This window comes from Choloepus didactylus, chromosome 16 (assembly GCF_015220235.1).
Source record: "Choloepus didactylus isolate mChoDid1 chromosome 16, mChoDid1.pri, whole genome shotgun sequence".
Lineage (NCBI taxonomy): Eukaryota > Metazoa > Chordata > Mammalia > Pilosa > Megalonychidae > Choloepus > Choloepus didactylus.
In genome coordinates this window covers 51,988,755-52,004,381 of record NC_051322.1, presented here as the reverse complement: position 1 = coordinate 52,004,381, position 15,627 = coordinate 51,988,755, and the positions used below count along the sequence as shown (strand labels likewise).

The 15,627-nt window shown below is 41.3% G+C and overlaps 1 protein-coding gene across 1 annotated transcript in view; it reads right to left on the bottom strand.

The window, feature by feature from the left end:
- The window catches only part of CDH2 (cadherin 2), a 219,932-nt gene extending 204,562 nt beyond the window's left edge, over positions 1–15,370 (bottom strand). Inside the window, exon 1 of the mRNA XM_037805908.1 lies at positions 15,222–15,370. Within this exon, the coding sequence (XP_037661836.1) occupies positions 15,222–15,281 (60 nt within the window). The 5' untranslated portion in view covers positions 15,282–15,370. The remainder of the gene's footprint in view (positions 1–15,221) is intronic.
- Between the last annotated feature and the right edge of the window lie 257 nt (positions 15,371–15,627).

Below are 15,627 nucleotides of genomic sequence, written 5' to 3'. Positions count from 1 at the left end.
CACAGGCAGTGGACCTCTGGAAAGGCCATAGGCCAAGGGTCCCAGAAAAGAGACAGGACTCACAGAGGCCTTAGAATGGTGAACACTTCAGGGTGCAGCCTTGCCTGGATCAACACAGGCACTGGTCTTAGCAAGAATCCGAGGCAGCCTGGGGCATCCAGAGGAGCCATGGGCCCCAAACCTGGGCAAGCAGAGGCAGCGGAGGCTCAGAAACGGGGAGGAACTTTAACATACACTGCCCAGTGGCTTGTGAGCAGAACACTGCTTGCTATTTCTAAACAACGAGTTCAAGACTGATGTTCCCTCCTTAAATTATTAGTGACGGGCCTGCGAGGGCAGCACTGGCTTAGTTGCCTCAAATTCCACAGAGCCCAGGAGGGCACATCTTGGATTTTCTCAGTTTGATCACAGGCTCGGGGCCAGCTTCTACCAAGCGGTCTGGACCGGTCTTTATACATGAGGGAGAAGACTTCCCTCGGGGACGGGCTCCTTCAGCCAAAGGAACCCCACAGAGGGTGCCCAGAAAGAGCCAATGTGGCAATGACTGAAAACACCTGATCCCAAGAAACAGAGTTCCTGGCTCACCCCCCAAACAGAGCTCACACAGGTGACAGACGCGAGAGGCACCAGAGGAAGGGCAGAGCAGGAGGTTTTGAAGGTACTGGTTACAAACTGAAAGAGTTTCAAGGGAAGGCTAAATTTAGCTCTATCTGTGTATCTACCACCTGGCAATGGTGGTGGGGGGTGACAGGCAAATCTACCCATGATACTGTCGTGTTTGTTTTTTGTTTTTACCCTAGAAAACTGACATGTGAGGCATTGTTACCTACTTGCAAGGCTTAGAAATGTCCAGTGGTGGCAATCCCAGTCTTTTTCTCCAGCATTTTTCTTTTTATCCAGCACATTCAATATCACCTTTATGTTTCTGTTTCCCCTTTGGACTCTGTATTTAGTTCAGAGGTCACAGATTATAGATGAGAGGCTTAGATGGACTAGCATCTGGGAAAGGCTAAAAAGGAGAATGACCCCTCCCCTCGTCAGGCCTTCATTCTGGGATCACTGGCTCTCCGTTACTTGATTATGGTCTTTGGAACACCTTGGACAGGCTCTGGGAACATAACTGCACCTGGGATAACTCTTCCAGGGGCGGGATTGGTTTACTTTCTAAACTTGAAGGGAGTGCAACTATTGCTGTGATCATCTGCCTTGTCCTGGTAGGTTCAGGAATCTTTAAAACGTAAAGCTCTAGATCTTCTAAGGCTTCACGTGTTTGGGAACGAGTCAGTCCTGACAGAATGCCCATCTCCCCATCTGAGGACTGCCACACTTTTGGGTGAGCATACACTTGATGGTTAAGGATGTGACATAGACTCAGTGGTTAACTCAGAGTGGAGCCCAATTCCCTCCCTCCCTGCAGAGGGAGCTACACTGGCAATAACACTCCTGACCTCTCTAGTGAGTTTGGATGAAACAAGTGGGCATAAAGAGTCCTGTCCCCTATCAACTCTTTCCTCTTGGAAGCCAGCCTGCCTAAAGAGTGCACATATTGTTATGCTGTGAGTCCGACAGGGACAGGATCCCAGCAAGATGGGAGGTGAGGGGGAGATAATTCTGAGATCCAGTACATTTAAGCCACATTCCCCAACCTAGTTTTGACCAGTAATAAAAGTGGTTTTTTGGTTCTCTACCTCCTGGCTCTTTGGTTTTATTTTATATTTGTCCAAAACTTGTACAGGTGAGAGGTGCTATTTATTAGGTCCCTTTAAAGACACTAAAATTTCCGAGAAAGTCTTGACACTCAAAGATCAAGATGAAAAGATCAAAAGGAAGTCAGGACAAATAACATGCTATACGGGCAGGAGTGCCACAATCCCACTAGGACGGTTCCTCGCTGAGGGTCTGAGAGCAGACAATGGAGACCCCTGAAGTGCAGAGGGGAAGCCCAAGCACTACTAACAGGAAGGCACTTTAACCTCTGGAATAAGAGGCAAGGAGAGCCTGGGCCAAGGTGGCCTGAGGTCAGGAGAAACAAGGCAATCCACAGAACTGTCAACCAGATATCTGCCTCTCTAAGTCACCACCAAGGGGTCATCTGGCCATTGAAATCCCCTGGATCCTGCATCTGGCTCAATGTTAAGATTTTCCCATTCAAAGGGCCCAAATTTTGCTTCCTCCAACTGTGATCCGTGAACTCCTCACTCTGAAGTCTACATGTTCCACCAGGTTGCAAAGTCTTGAATAGAGGAGTCCTGCTCTCGCTGCATCCACTCTTGCAGCCTTCTAAGGAACTAGCCGAGTTGGGTCCAGAGAGGCACTGCACTGTTCAAGCCCGGATCTGTTACCTACTAGAGAGCTACTTTTGGGTAAATGGTTTAAGCCAGGCTCATTCTGACATCTGTAAAACAGAGAATAATATTGCCAATCTCTGTTTGGGAACTAATGTGAGGATTAAACTAGAGAATGCAGGTGAAGCACTTGGCCTGGCACATAGTAAGAATTCACCAAATATTAGATTTAATCACGAGTCAGCTTTCAGAAATCCTTGGAAACACACCTTCATGTGAGCCATGACTGAAAGTGTTAGGCAAGGGCAATGGGCAGTGAACAGCAAGGCCACGCCACAGACAAGTTACAATCCTCATTGAAAAGACTGGTTTTCATACAGACATTTTGCTGAAGAAGAAAAGCCCAAAACACATGTGAAAACATTCTCGACCTTGTTAGTAACCAAAGACATGCAAATCAAAACCGCAATGAGATGTCATTATGCAGCCTACTTGAGTGAGACTACAAGTATTCTAAAAGTGATGGAAAAACAAAAATATATACATAGCGCTGGTGACTAGTTTAGAAAATACTCTTGTATGAGCTAGTAAAGTTGAATGTGCACATGGCCTACAATCCAGCAGTATGACTCAGTGGTACACTTCCCAGACAAGACCAGCATCTGCATCACCTGGGAGCTTGCTAAAAATGCAAATTCTCAGGTCCCACTGCAGACTTACTAAATCAAGGGGTGGGGCCAGGAATCTACATTTTAACCAGCTTCCCAGTGACTCCTAAGCAGCTAAGGTTTGGGAAGCACAGTCCGAGAATATCTCTGGCATTTATGCCCCAGATGACATGCAGAGGAATGTTCATGGCAGCAAAAATCTGAAACCACACACACGGGTCCATCAACAATAAAATGAATAAGTAAATTATACCATACTGATAGTATGAAATGCTCTACAGCAGTAAAAATGAACAATAGCCACATGGCTCAATGTGAACGCATCTTACAGACATAATGCTCAGCAGAAGCAAATCATAAAAAAAGGGAATGTACATGAGATACATTTATACATACATGCATGATATACACATATATATAAAACAACTCTCTAAATATATGGTAAAGCTGTAAGGAAAAGCAATGAATAATTACTAGAAACATCAGGACAGTGGTTATCTCTGGAAGAAGGAGGTGAATGGGAGAGGTACAATGGAACCTTCCAAGATACTAGCAATATTCTATTCCTTAACCTGGCTGGTGGTTATACTGGTGTACCTTATACTCTAATTATTCTTTAACTGTACATATACATATATGCTTTATATGCTCATATATATGCACCACATTTTACAATAAAAACTTTTTTAAAAACTTCTCTCTCTCTATACATATATATATACATAAATATATATATACACACACACACACACACACACAATAGAAATGGATGCCAATCATGCCTTAGTTTTTTTACCTGCATTCAAATTAATAAACCTAGAAACACAGACTCTGACATGAGGTTGCTCACATGTGAATCCCAGCTCTGCCACTTCACAAAATAACATTGGACACCTTAGCTAACTTCTCCGTGCTTTGATGTCCTCATGTGTAACATGAGGGGGTGTGTGTGTGTGTGTGTGTGTGTGTGTGTGTGTGTGTATTAGGAATTAAAAGAATTAGTGCATGTAAAGTGCTTAGAACAGTGTCTGGCACATAGAAATGACTACAATAAGTTATTATTTGGATAGAATGATACTGAGTCAAAAGCAGCATTTCTTGCAGTAAACTGTCAATAAGTCTCCAGCATCTATGAAAACAATGACTCTACCTTCCCTCTGCTTTTCGCAGATTCTGCGCTGGTAAACAACCCATATAATATCATTACACTCAACCCTCTCCTCTACTGAGTCCTCAGCATCATGTTGAAAGTGTTCAGAGACTAACTCTGGTTCCAAGCTAGTCTCAAAACACATATGCGTGTGCATGCACACACACACACACACACACACACACACACACACACACAGAGTACCTGGGCCCATGCCAGGACATTAGAGAATTAAATCAAAGAAGCAAGGGACAGACCTGGGAGAAGACACAAGAATAGCTCCTGTCTGGTTCCCTGTTGGTCCCAAATCAAATCACTGGCAGCGTAACAATCTATACACATCAATTCCTTTCCCTTGTTATAAAAACAGTGAAACTGGATCAGCCTAGCAAACATCTGTTAGAATTTAAGCAAGAATGTTAGAATACTTGCCCTTCAACTGCGGCTTCCAAGAGTGGTCGAAGAAGCACTGGAAGTAGTCCAGGTGAGATACATACTACCTGGCTATAATATTGAACAAAGCTTTGCACACATCGAGTGCTCAGAACTCATTCAAATAATTAAATCATCCCTAATTGTGTTGCTGTAAAACACTGGTAATGATTATGCCTCCCAAATCTTCCAGTAAACAGTAACAGAAAAATTGCCCACCAGGGATTAAAACTTACTACAAAACTACTATTATCAAAGAAGAAAGGAAGACCTGGGCAAGGCTAGCAGCACTTGCCTCTTGCACTGTAAGTGAGTTATGTATATTAACCCAACTCTTCTGCAAAACAGCCTTATGATAGATAATATGCATTATCCCCACTTTACAAATGGGGATACTGAGGGACAGAAATGTCAAGTATCTCATCCAAGTTCACACAACAAGCAAGTGTCAGAGGCAGGACACGAACACAGGTAGTCTGGCTCTAGAGTCCTCATTCTCAACTACTAAGCCACCCTGCCTCTTTAAACTAATAAATCTATAAATGAAAAGAGAAAAAAGAAATACATTTACACACACACATATATATATACACATACACACATATATATATATATATATATATATATATATATATATATATATATACTCATTTTCATTTACAAGGTACATAAGGCTAAATCAATTTGTAAATTAAATCAATGGTTATGATACTCTCCCCAAATGTTCTTAGTCATCCGTCAAACAGAAAAGACAGAACCATAAATAAACTTTAATGCTGAAAACACAAACATTATAGGTAAACAATTACTCACTGGGTAGAAAAACATGTAGGGGTCAAAGCAAGTAAGATACTAATTATTTATTAATAAACTAAGGCGACACAAAGAGAACAATTTTTTCTTAAATATTGTAAAATAAGGTTCACATGTGTTAAGAACATAAATTAATGAGTAGCCTTGAAGCAAACAAATCCTTAGTGAGCAATTACTTATGGAATTTCTTTCCTTAGTCCTCATTATGATGCTTGGAACTCTCCACTTACAAGTTATATCTTGTACATAAGCATGTATATCTACTAAACAACCATTGTAAATGGAGGGAAACAGTCTCTTGAAATGAAGATCTTGGGACTAGCTGGCAACCCTCATGACAACCTGTGGAATCTTTAAAAAAGCTACACACACACACACACACACACCAACAAAGGGGGTTAACTGTACCTGAATACATACTGCACAACTGGAAAACTAGCATTTTGTTCCATTTAATAATAAGGTTTAAACTTTTTTAAATTAAAAAGAAATGTGTACAGGGCCTTATTGAGAAGTGGGTCACTAGTAAGCTCAGACAAGGTATTAAACATCACTAGAAAGATTAGAATCTGCTAACCCCCCAAACCTTCAAGACTTCAGGTCAAAAAGACACTTAGCTCCTTAACTTCACCTTCCTTCTGATAAAGGTAAGGGCAAGAGAAGTTATAAATTACTGAATCCCAAATGTCTTCTGCTTTGGGCTGAAGCAATATTCCCAACATTACTAGAATTATAGAAAAAAGGCATCAGAGTAGCAAAGCCCACAAAAGACATTCCAAGGCTGGACATTATAAACATGCAAGTGACCTTTTGCTGAAATGAAAGAATCAATCTCTCCTCTCTTATCAATTTTGAACTTTCTTAACTTCCCTAATACATCTATAGTGTCCTTGAGTCTTTTGTACTCACAATTATTAAAAACATTTATGACATAAACATATGGATTCTACAAATAGGGCGGAAGATTCCAGACACATAATATACTGTATGATTTCATTTACATAAAGTACAAAAATAAGCAAAACTACTCCATGCTGAAGTCAAATAAGTGGTTACTACTGGGGGGACAGCTAAAGATTGGTAGGGGGTCTCCTGGGTGCTAGTAATGCTGTGTCTTGATCTGGCTGCTGATTAAATTATATGTTCGGTTTATGAACATTAATCAAGCTGTACACTTATATGTGCACTTTCCTGTGTGCATTTTATACTTTCATAAAGTGTGTGTGTGCATGCACGTGCCATAATTTGAATTTTGAATTCCGTGAAATATAATATGAGGAAGCAAGACATTAGAAGCCAACCTTGGAGATGTTGGCACCAGATAGACTATCAGGGGTAGGTGCCAAAGGAGCTGCAAAAGCTAATATTTTGGCTACACAAAACCCACTTTTCTTTATTTACTGGACCAGAAAGCCATAAAGAATGAACTTCAGACTTTGAACCTTTGTGTTAACCAATTAAGACAACAAAAGAAAAAAAAAATTAAAATGGTCACAGTCTCTAGCTCACTAAAGATTTATGTGTCAGCAGAGGGAGTGGATTATATCATATCCCCTTTGAACTTAATAAAATTGATGGTTTTTTAGTCAGTTATTTCAGAGCTCACTTAATAGTTCCCCAACCAAGTAACAAGACATTTTGTTCAAGATTACAGTCAAAGCCATGTGTATCCACCCACTGATGACAGGTCAAGTTACAAACAAAATAGTTCTAGGCTTTCTCTGCAGCAAACAAATCAGTATCTGTATTCAATTACTCTACAAAATACTCAAAGGAACCTGTTCGCAGTGTAGGTCCGTCCTATCGAGACATGGAATATGTATTTTTAAAAGATGCCAAATAAATTTATTTTTGGAATAAAAAAAGTAATTCAAACTATCCAAATACAGACGTTGTGGCATCAAAACACTTCAAAACTTAGTGACAGAATCTCTTGAATTTTTTTCACAGTAAAGATCATGGGGGAAAAATGCAGGGTCAAAAAATAAAAAAAAATAAAAAAAAATAAAAGCATGAGTAGCCAGAGAGTTTCTAGGCTTTTAAGGAGTATTTTAAGTTGCAGAATGCACTCAAAAAATTATTTTTTTGAGCTCTTACTAGTATATTACTTAACTGTCAAGGCTATGTGAAAAACATAGTACAACTGACTATGAATTCTTCCCCCAAGGTTTTTTTTCTTTTTTCTCCAATAGAATATATCAAAAATAAATAAATAAAAATCCTAGCCAAACACTAAATTTTGGCATCAGATTCCAAAATCAAGTAAAATATTTAAGGCCAAAACTTAAACAGAGAGTGCAACTCAAAAGATACCTGTAAAAAAAAAATCATATAAACTCAATAGAGAGGAACTGAGCTTCCTCTCTGATGCTATATTCATTCCTCAGGGTCGTATTAAAAGAGTAGCAGCCTTGTAGAGGAAAAAATCATGTGCTTTGGAATTGAGCTCGATTTGAGTACCAGATATGGTTTTATTCTGGACTCTCATCATCAAAACACCTGAGTTCCAGTCTCATCATCTCAAAAACAGTACCTATCTAAAAGGGTTACAGAAATAAAATTAACTTGCAGCAACATGAAAAGTTCCTAGAACAATGCCTGGCCCAAAGCCACCGTGCAATTGTCCTTTGAAATTACAAATATTTAATTTGTAAGGTTTGTTTAATATTAACTACCGTTAGCTTAAAAAGAAGATTTGAAGAGGTGGCAGCTAATATCTAAAGTTTCACTGGTTTTCTCGGATCTTTTTGCTCTTCTGAATGATCTAATGACAATCACTGAAAATAAACTGTGAAATGTCACAAAACTGTGGATGCTGAAAAAACTGAAAAGGGTAATCCTTCCAATGCTTTCTAAAAACAGTAACACAAAAGTTCAATATTTATTGAGGCAGAATAAAGTTGAATAAACTCAATTTTTTCCCTATATAAGGAGGGAAAAATAGTCATTTTACATACCTAGTTCCAGTAAGTCCTGGCATAAAAAGCTTCACAATTATGCACAATTATGCACCCTTTGATTTACTTTAAAAAAAAAAAAAAAAAGACTAACTCTTTAATCTAACTAAAATCTTAAATAATATATTAGAATGGGAAAAAAATCTGGGTATAAAAGTTTTACATTATGATATTTAAGTATATTTGACCAAGAACCAATATTTCAATTACAATATATGGTGGTATAAAAATACACTATCACTCCAGTTTTTATTCATTTATTTTTATTATAGGTAGGCATAATTTGGGAAAGAAAACCTCATAGATCAAACATCTCTCCAAGTTACTCTATTGTGAATGCCAAATTACATGTATTATAGCATTTTCTTTTAAGTAGCTCAAGTTATTTTAAAAGCTTTACACAGTTAATTCTCCCAATGTTACTGTGACAAACCCAAGTTAAAATGCAGAAGACCGGTACACCCAATTCCTGTACTAAATGTTCCATCTCACAAATTCTAGACACCAGTTATGTCTACCTTAGGCCATAGTTTCAGTTTCAAAACAGATGAAACATGAAAGAGCCAACCATTCAAGAGAATGTAAGAAATACCACAATGTTTTAACCAATTAGCACAACCTCTCAGGCACAGATAACTCAGCACACGTGCTCATCTTCCATGATGTCAATCTGGAAACTAATCCATTATTTAGCTACCTATTAATGTAGCCAACTTTCTTTTCAACCTACTTACAGCTCAATCCGAATAACAACTTTAGGTTGTTTTGTGATAGTTTAGGTTGTTTTCATCTTATCTCTACTCTGCTTGATTTTCTATTCTTCTATAAGTTTCTATCTTCTATAAATTATATCTTATATCTATGATCTTTGTCTGATTTATTTTCATTCACAAGACTTCAAGTCCCACTGATTATCTTTACCTCTCTTTCACTGTAGCTCTTCTAGGTGCATGGCTGCCCCAATAACATAGGGTGGTTCAGCAATCATTCTCTTGAACCGAAACTAGTAGAACTAACACGTTTTGTTCCACACACCAGGGATTCTCAAATCTGGCAGCACAGTACATCATAATCTGTCTAATCAGTTCCTACTGATGGAATTTCAGTTTATCCCAATCTTTTGTAATTATAAACAATGCTTCAATGAATATATATCTTCAATGAGTATTTATCTTTCTATCTACTTCTCTCTCTATATATTATGTGTACATCATGGATACTGACCTAACTATAGGAAAATAACTAGAGAAGGACTTGCTAAGGTCAAAGGACTATATTTTTAAAGCCGGCCTAGATCACTCAATTCAATGGTTTTCATGGAGACCATCTTCTCTCTCTCTCTCAAAGAAACATGAAAGTGTAAAAGTAATAAGATGATTCATCTTTATTCTCAATAATGTTACACTTACTTTCCCTTAAGCCTAACAACAACAAAAATTAGTTTACTTTTAGTAGTGAAGGTAGGCATAATCAATGAAGAAAAATTACGTTTAAAGGTCAAGGATGTAAAAAATACAGATAACGTCTAATCTAACATATATGATAAAATACTGTTAATAAGGCCTCAAAATCGCATTCTACTATTCTGAATACCTGAAAATCCTCACATTTTTAGTTTGAAAATTAAAGTCATTCCAAAGCCTTTGAACATAAAAGAAAGAGAGGTATATTGGAGATACTTTTAAGCAGACTCATGAATCACAGAACTAGAAAATCCTTAGATATCAACTAATTCAACCAGGACTGAGATTTCACTGTTGAGGAAAATGAGGTCAGGAGATTTTAAAAGAATATACTACATCTGGACCAGATTTGAACCCTAGGTTTCCTGCCCTTAACACTAGCTCTTGCCCTTGACACTCTGCAAGGGCAACTCATTTGCATGGAACAAAGTAGACTCCTGGTGCCCAAACAACCTTGGATGACAATACAAAGTAATTAATCACATATTTATTGACAATTCATGTCAAACTGTGGTGACTGCTGCAAGACACACATGTAGAAAGTGTATACACACACACACACACACACACACACACACACACATATCAACCTAAGGGCAGCAAAACAATGCAGTGAGGTTAAGTCCAGTTGGTAGCTCAGACAACGGAGAGCTTTGGTGCTACAGGGAGTAAAAGAGGAATAAGAACTCAGCAGTATTTATGTATAATCTAAATTTTCCTTTTAAACACTATTATAGCACAAATCATAATACCTTAGTCCAAATAATTCAAAAGGTCCCATTTAGCTTCTGAACTGACTTCTTCCTATGTTAAGTCAATCACTTTATATGTGGAGAAGATATCATCTGCATTTACCTATTCCCCAGCATGAATATGGTTAATTTAAACTTACCTATTTTTAGTTAAAAAAAAAAAAAAAGACCAGCACCTGCACATATTAACTGATGTAATTTGTGGAGAAATTAAAACTAAAGTAAGTTTTTAGTAGGAAAAATCAGAAATGTGAGACCTAATGTTTCCTTGGTGTAAATTGTTTCAGCTTATAATTCCTAACCCAACTTGAAAATACTTAGGTCTAGAAGGTGTACTGATAGCAGGGATGAAACATTTATTCAAATGACACAAGTCAAATTTCAAATGTATCATACTTTTTAATGGTTGATGAAAATCACTGTCAAGTGCTTAACTTGATTACTTTTTGTATTTGAGCCAAAAGAACATATTTGAACAATGTTAGCTTGGGCAAAACAGTAGAGTATATACCCAAACGCTACACTTGTTAAGTAACAGCCCTGATTTGTCTATAAAAAAAAAAATCACTTTTAACTGGAGAATATCCATTTGAAAACAGGATAAGAATTTGAGTCATTTTAGAGCAAGATTAACTGTTGCTTTGAGTCTTGACATTCCTCGATTAATAACGCTAAAGCTTAATGAAGCACAAAAACAGTTTTAAGAACTGAAGATTTTTAATGAAAAAGGAAATTAAGAACAGTTTGGTGCAATACTCTGTCACCAAAATAATCTTTCTCCACATATAAAAAATAAGGACAATCTAAAAAGAATTTTCTCTTAAAGTCTCAGTCCAAACTTTTAGAAGAAAGGACAGAGGTAAACTTGGATGAAACTGTGAAACTTAAAAAGCACTCTGCACATAGATTCTAAACTAGCAATTGAGGTTATATATATATGCCTACAAAATATTTTAGGATGTAGGAATTGTTATTTTTCAAATCACACCTAGCACATTTGCAGTGCACCAACTATTAATAATGACCACATGTCACAAAATAACATATGCAAAACTATATCCAATAGGTAAAATAAACTTAGACAATCTTAATTCTCTTTACTTCCACAAGAACTTACATTACAAAACACATGAAAATCAAATACTGAGAACAAATACATGTATTTTATATGTACAATGACTATCATAAAGCAAAACTTCTCTTTTTTATGTATGTTCAATGTATTAAATATTATTCTCTTTAAATTCTATGCCTAATAGGTGAAAAACACTTAAGGTTTTTTTCAAATCATTCATCTAGAGTTGAAAGAGGGACCTATGTGATAAAGAATCTAGAATTTTTATGAACATTAAGGTAATGTCTTTGATGTCTCATAAACCAATATAAGTATATCCAAATTAGAACAACAGAACTATGCAATTAAATGGGAACTAGAAAATCAATACAGGTTTCTATTCTGTACTTACTAATGGGTAGTGAAAGTAAAATTGCTTTCTTTTTTCTCCTAAAGATAAGCCTATTTAAGGATCTGAAAACCACTTATATAATTTTAAAAGAAACCTTGCCATAATTCTGTGACTTAAGTATTACATCTCTTGCTCAGTAAAGTTTAATGCTCAATTTGTCTTTTTTTTTTTGCTACTAACACCTTAAATTAATATGCAGAAGAATAAAGGAAAAACCTTGCAGTTGTATATCATAAGATGAATAGCTGACTAGAATTATGCAACTCTAGGTAGCAGAATAACTCAGCTAATAAAGAATCTCCCAAAGTAAAACAAGGAACACAGAGTCAACAACACAGAGCCTTCTTTCAATATTCAATCACTCCTCTTTTAACTAGTCTGAAAAAAATACGGTTGCTCCGTTTCTACACGAATAACCTACACATTCTCTTTTCTTAAACACTTGGCTGGCTTAGTCTGGCCTGAGAAAACTAGAGTTTTAGCTGCAGATGACTGCAGAGAGGCACTTTCCCCTTGCAGACAGATCTCTGCTGTTCTGGTGTGTAAAGCATACCATTAGCACAAAGTCATTTCTAATCTCAGTTGTACAATCCACATGGCTGGCACACATGACCCGAAAACTCAGGTTGCATAAACTGTTCTGCTTCCACTCCTGGTGACCTTTCAAACCACTCAATGTTACTGCTTGACTTGCCCTCATCAATTAGGAGACTGCCAAATAACTTGACGACAAAGTTATAATTTCCCCTTTCATAAAGGTTTATAAAGGGCAAAATCAATATACAAGAAACTGAGAAAGAATATACGATGGAAAAGATAAGTGCTCTATTCGACTTTTTAAGTGGTATTTTAAAACCAGGCTTAAGGAATAAAAGAAAATGACCTACAAAATACAAACCGGACTTCAGGGCAAAGAGGAAAGGGGAGTGCTCCAGTCATAGCACACTTAAATACCATCCCATAGTGGGAATAACCAACAAAGGTCTCCTCCCGTCCTCACTCCGTGGCGCACTGAGTGTGCAATTAAAACTTACTTTCAGATCAAAAAGTTAGTGAAAACCACCCACTGCTGGATTCACATTCTGAGGATTTTTCAGTGGTTCGTAAATAAACAAGGCCACTCAATGATGTCCAAACAGTAAAAACAAGATTTTTTCAATCTATGTAACTCCTTTGTTAAAAAGAGAATAAAGACAATATCTGACGCACACAGGACTCTTAAGCTACCCCTGCCTTCCGCTTAACTTCAAACACTTTAAGAAGCCCCGTTTTTCCTTCTCCCCCTTCAGCCTAACCTCTTTAAAGAAAAAACAATAAACGAAGTGAAGGAGGTGAAAGAATGAGTGCGCACTCCAAGAATAAAGGGCGGTTTTATAACAGGGGGTACTTTTGTTAGCAAGTGACTGGCAGGTCTCCTCCCCCAAGTTAGAAGAAATTCCATCCAATTCCCCAAACTGCAGAGGCCAAAAATGTCTAGTCTGATAGTTCTAAAATCCCACAGTCAAGAAAAAGCCTAGGAAGTTCTAGCCAGTGGGGGAAGGGGAGGGAGAAAGACCGGCGGGAGAGGAAAGAACAAAAGGAGAAACCCAAGAAAGCAGAAAGGAACGCCTGGGCTTGGGCTGCCCAGTAGCTAGTGGTAAGGAGAAAGCCGCCAAGTGGGAAGCGCGACCGGGAAGAGAGCGCGGAGCTGGCTGGGCCCGGCCGGACTGGGCAGGGCCGAGAGCGCTGCACCATGGCGCACCATGGACAGGGCTCCGCGCGACCGCGGCCCACACCCCTCTAGGGGGGTGGCGGGAGGAAGCTCCAGAGATTACGGGCTCAGGCTCTCTCCCGCCCGCGCACGCCACCTTTGCCCGCAGCACACCCTGCGGCCGCAGGCCCTGACCCGTGAAGACCACGGATGGGGGCGATCCGCACCATCTGTCCCCACCCGGTCCGCCCCCAGAGCAGCTGCACTTCCGAGCCGCTCTTGCACTTTTCTATGTTCCCAGCCTGTTCGCTGACCCTATCCACTCGTGGTGTGCAGAGGACCTCCTCGGGCGGATTTCCCCCGGGCCCTGCCCGGTGACGAGGGCAGACACGCCCCTCTTCCGCAGCCGCTCCAAGACCCCACCGCAGGTGTGTCTGTGTGTGTGTGTGTGTGTGTGTGTGTGTGTGTGCGCGCGCGCGCGCGCGCACGCGCGCGCGGGGCGGGGGGGGGTGCGATTTGGAGACCCCGCACGCTCCCTGCCCACCGCTGGGGTTGCAGGCGACGCTGCGCGGCGTCGCCTGCCGGGATCGGACTAGTGGGCCAGAAAGGACCTTGGGGCATCCTCGGGCCGGACGCCGCGGGAAAGTTGAGCGGCCGGGCTGGGGACCTGCAGCACGGAAGGGGGAGGGCACCGCGACCAGCCTGGCTTGAGCAGGTGCTTCCCGCCGCGGAGCAGCCTCCCTGTACTGCAAAAATAAAAAGGCTTAGCGCTTTCACGAGGGTGTGAAAAGTGCAGGAAGCTCTTGGCCAAAGCGCTCCCAGGCTGCAGGCAGGGCAAAGCTCGCCCGGCCAAGGAAAAGGAATAATAACTCGAATAACGGAACTTCTCCCCGCCGGGCAGGATAAGGGGCTCGAAGGGCCAGGGGCTGGATGCTGAGACGCCGGCCTGCAAAAACCCCTCCGGGCAAGGGAAGGAGGTATTCTTTCCAAGTGGGACTGACGCAGAAAACTGTGAGTCAAGAAAGCAAGAATAAGAGGCAATTCTGGGCTGGGATAAAGACAATAGGACAGTGGAACCCTTGGGCACCGGGAGGCGCGCGGGTGCCAGGGTGGGGTGGGGTGGAGGCAAGTCCCGTAACTAAGACACCAGAGTGAGAATTCCTACTGCAAACTCCCGACCCATTCCTACAGAAATAAACAAAAAAATTGGAGCAAAGTGCAGTGCGGTAGGTGAAAAGCGCAGAAAACTGCAAAACCAGGGCGATCCCCTGCCCCACTCTTCTGCTGCTTGGGGACACCCCCTGCGCTCTTGTCCGGCTCCGAAGGAGCTGTAGAGGATGCCCCCGATCGGCCCTCTCCTGGAGGAAGACCTGCTGGCCCCGCCAGCCCTGCCCCAGAGCCTGCCGGAGCCTCGTGCCTGCGCAGCTCCCCGCCGCACCGTGCGGCACTCCCTGCCTGGGTGCGCAGCCCAGCCCCGCAGCGGCGCGGGGAACAAAGGGACCCGGCACCACCCGCCCCACTCCGCCCGCGGGGACAGCCACGTACCTGGAGTAAGGCCGCCAGCAGCGGCAGCAGGGTCCGCGGCGCTCCCACTATCCGGCTCATGGAGGCGGAGAGGTGCCGAGCGAGGAGCCGGAGGCGGCAGCGGCGGCACCAACAGCAGCGCGAAGAGACGGCTCCAGGCAGTTTCCACCCCTTCCCTTCCCTTCCCCTCCCCACCCCACCCCCTTCTCCGCTGCTTTCCTCTCCCCGCCAATGGAGAGAGAGCTGATGACAAATAGCGGGCCGCGGAGTCCGCGGGACTCGCACCAGGAGTAATAAAACAGACCGAGAGATCAAGGGGCTGGGGAGGAGGTGGGGGAGAGAAGGGGCGGGGGAGAGAGGGGGCGGGGGAGAAGGGGGCGTGCGTGTGTGTGTGTGTGTGTGTGTGTGTGTGTAAGAGAGAGAGAGA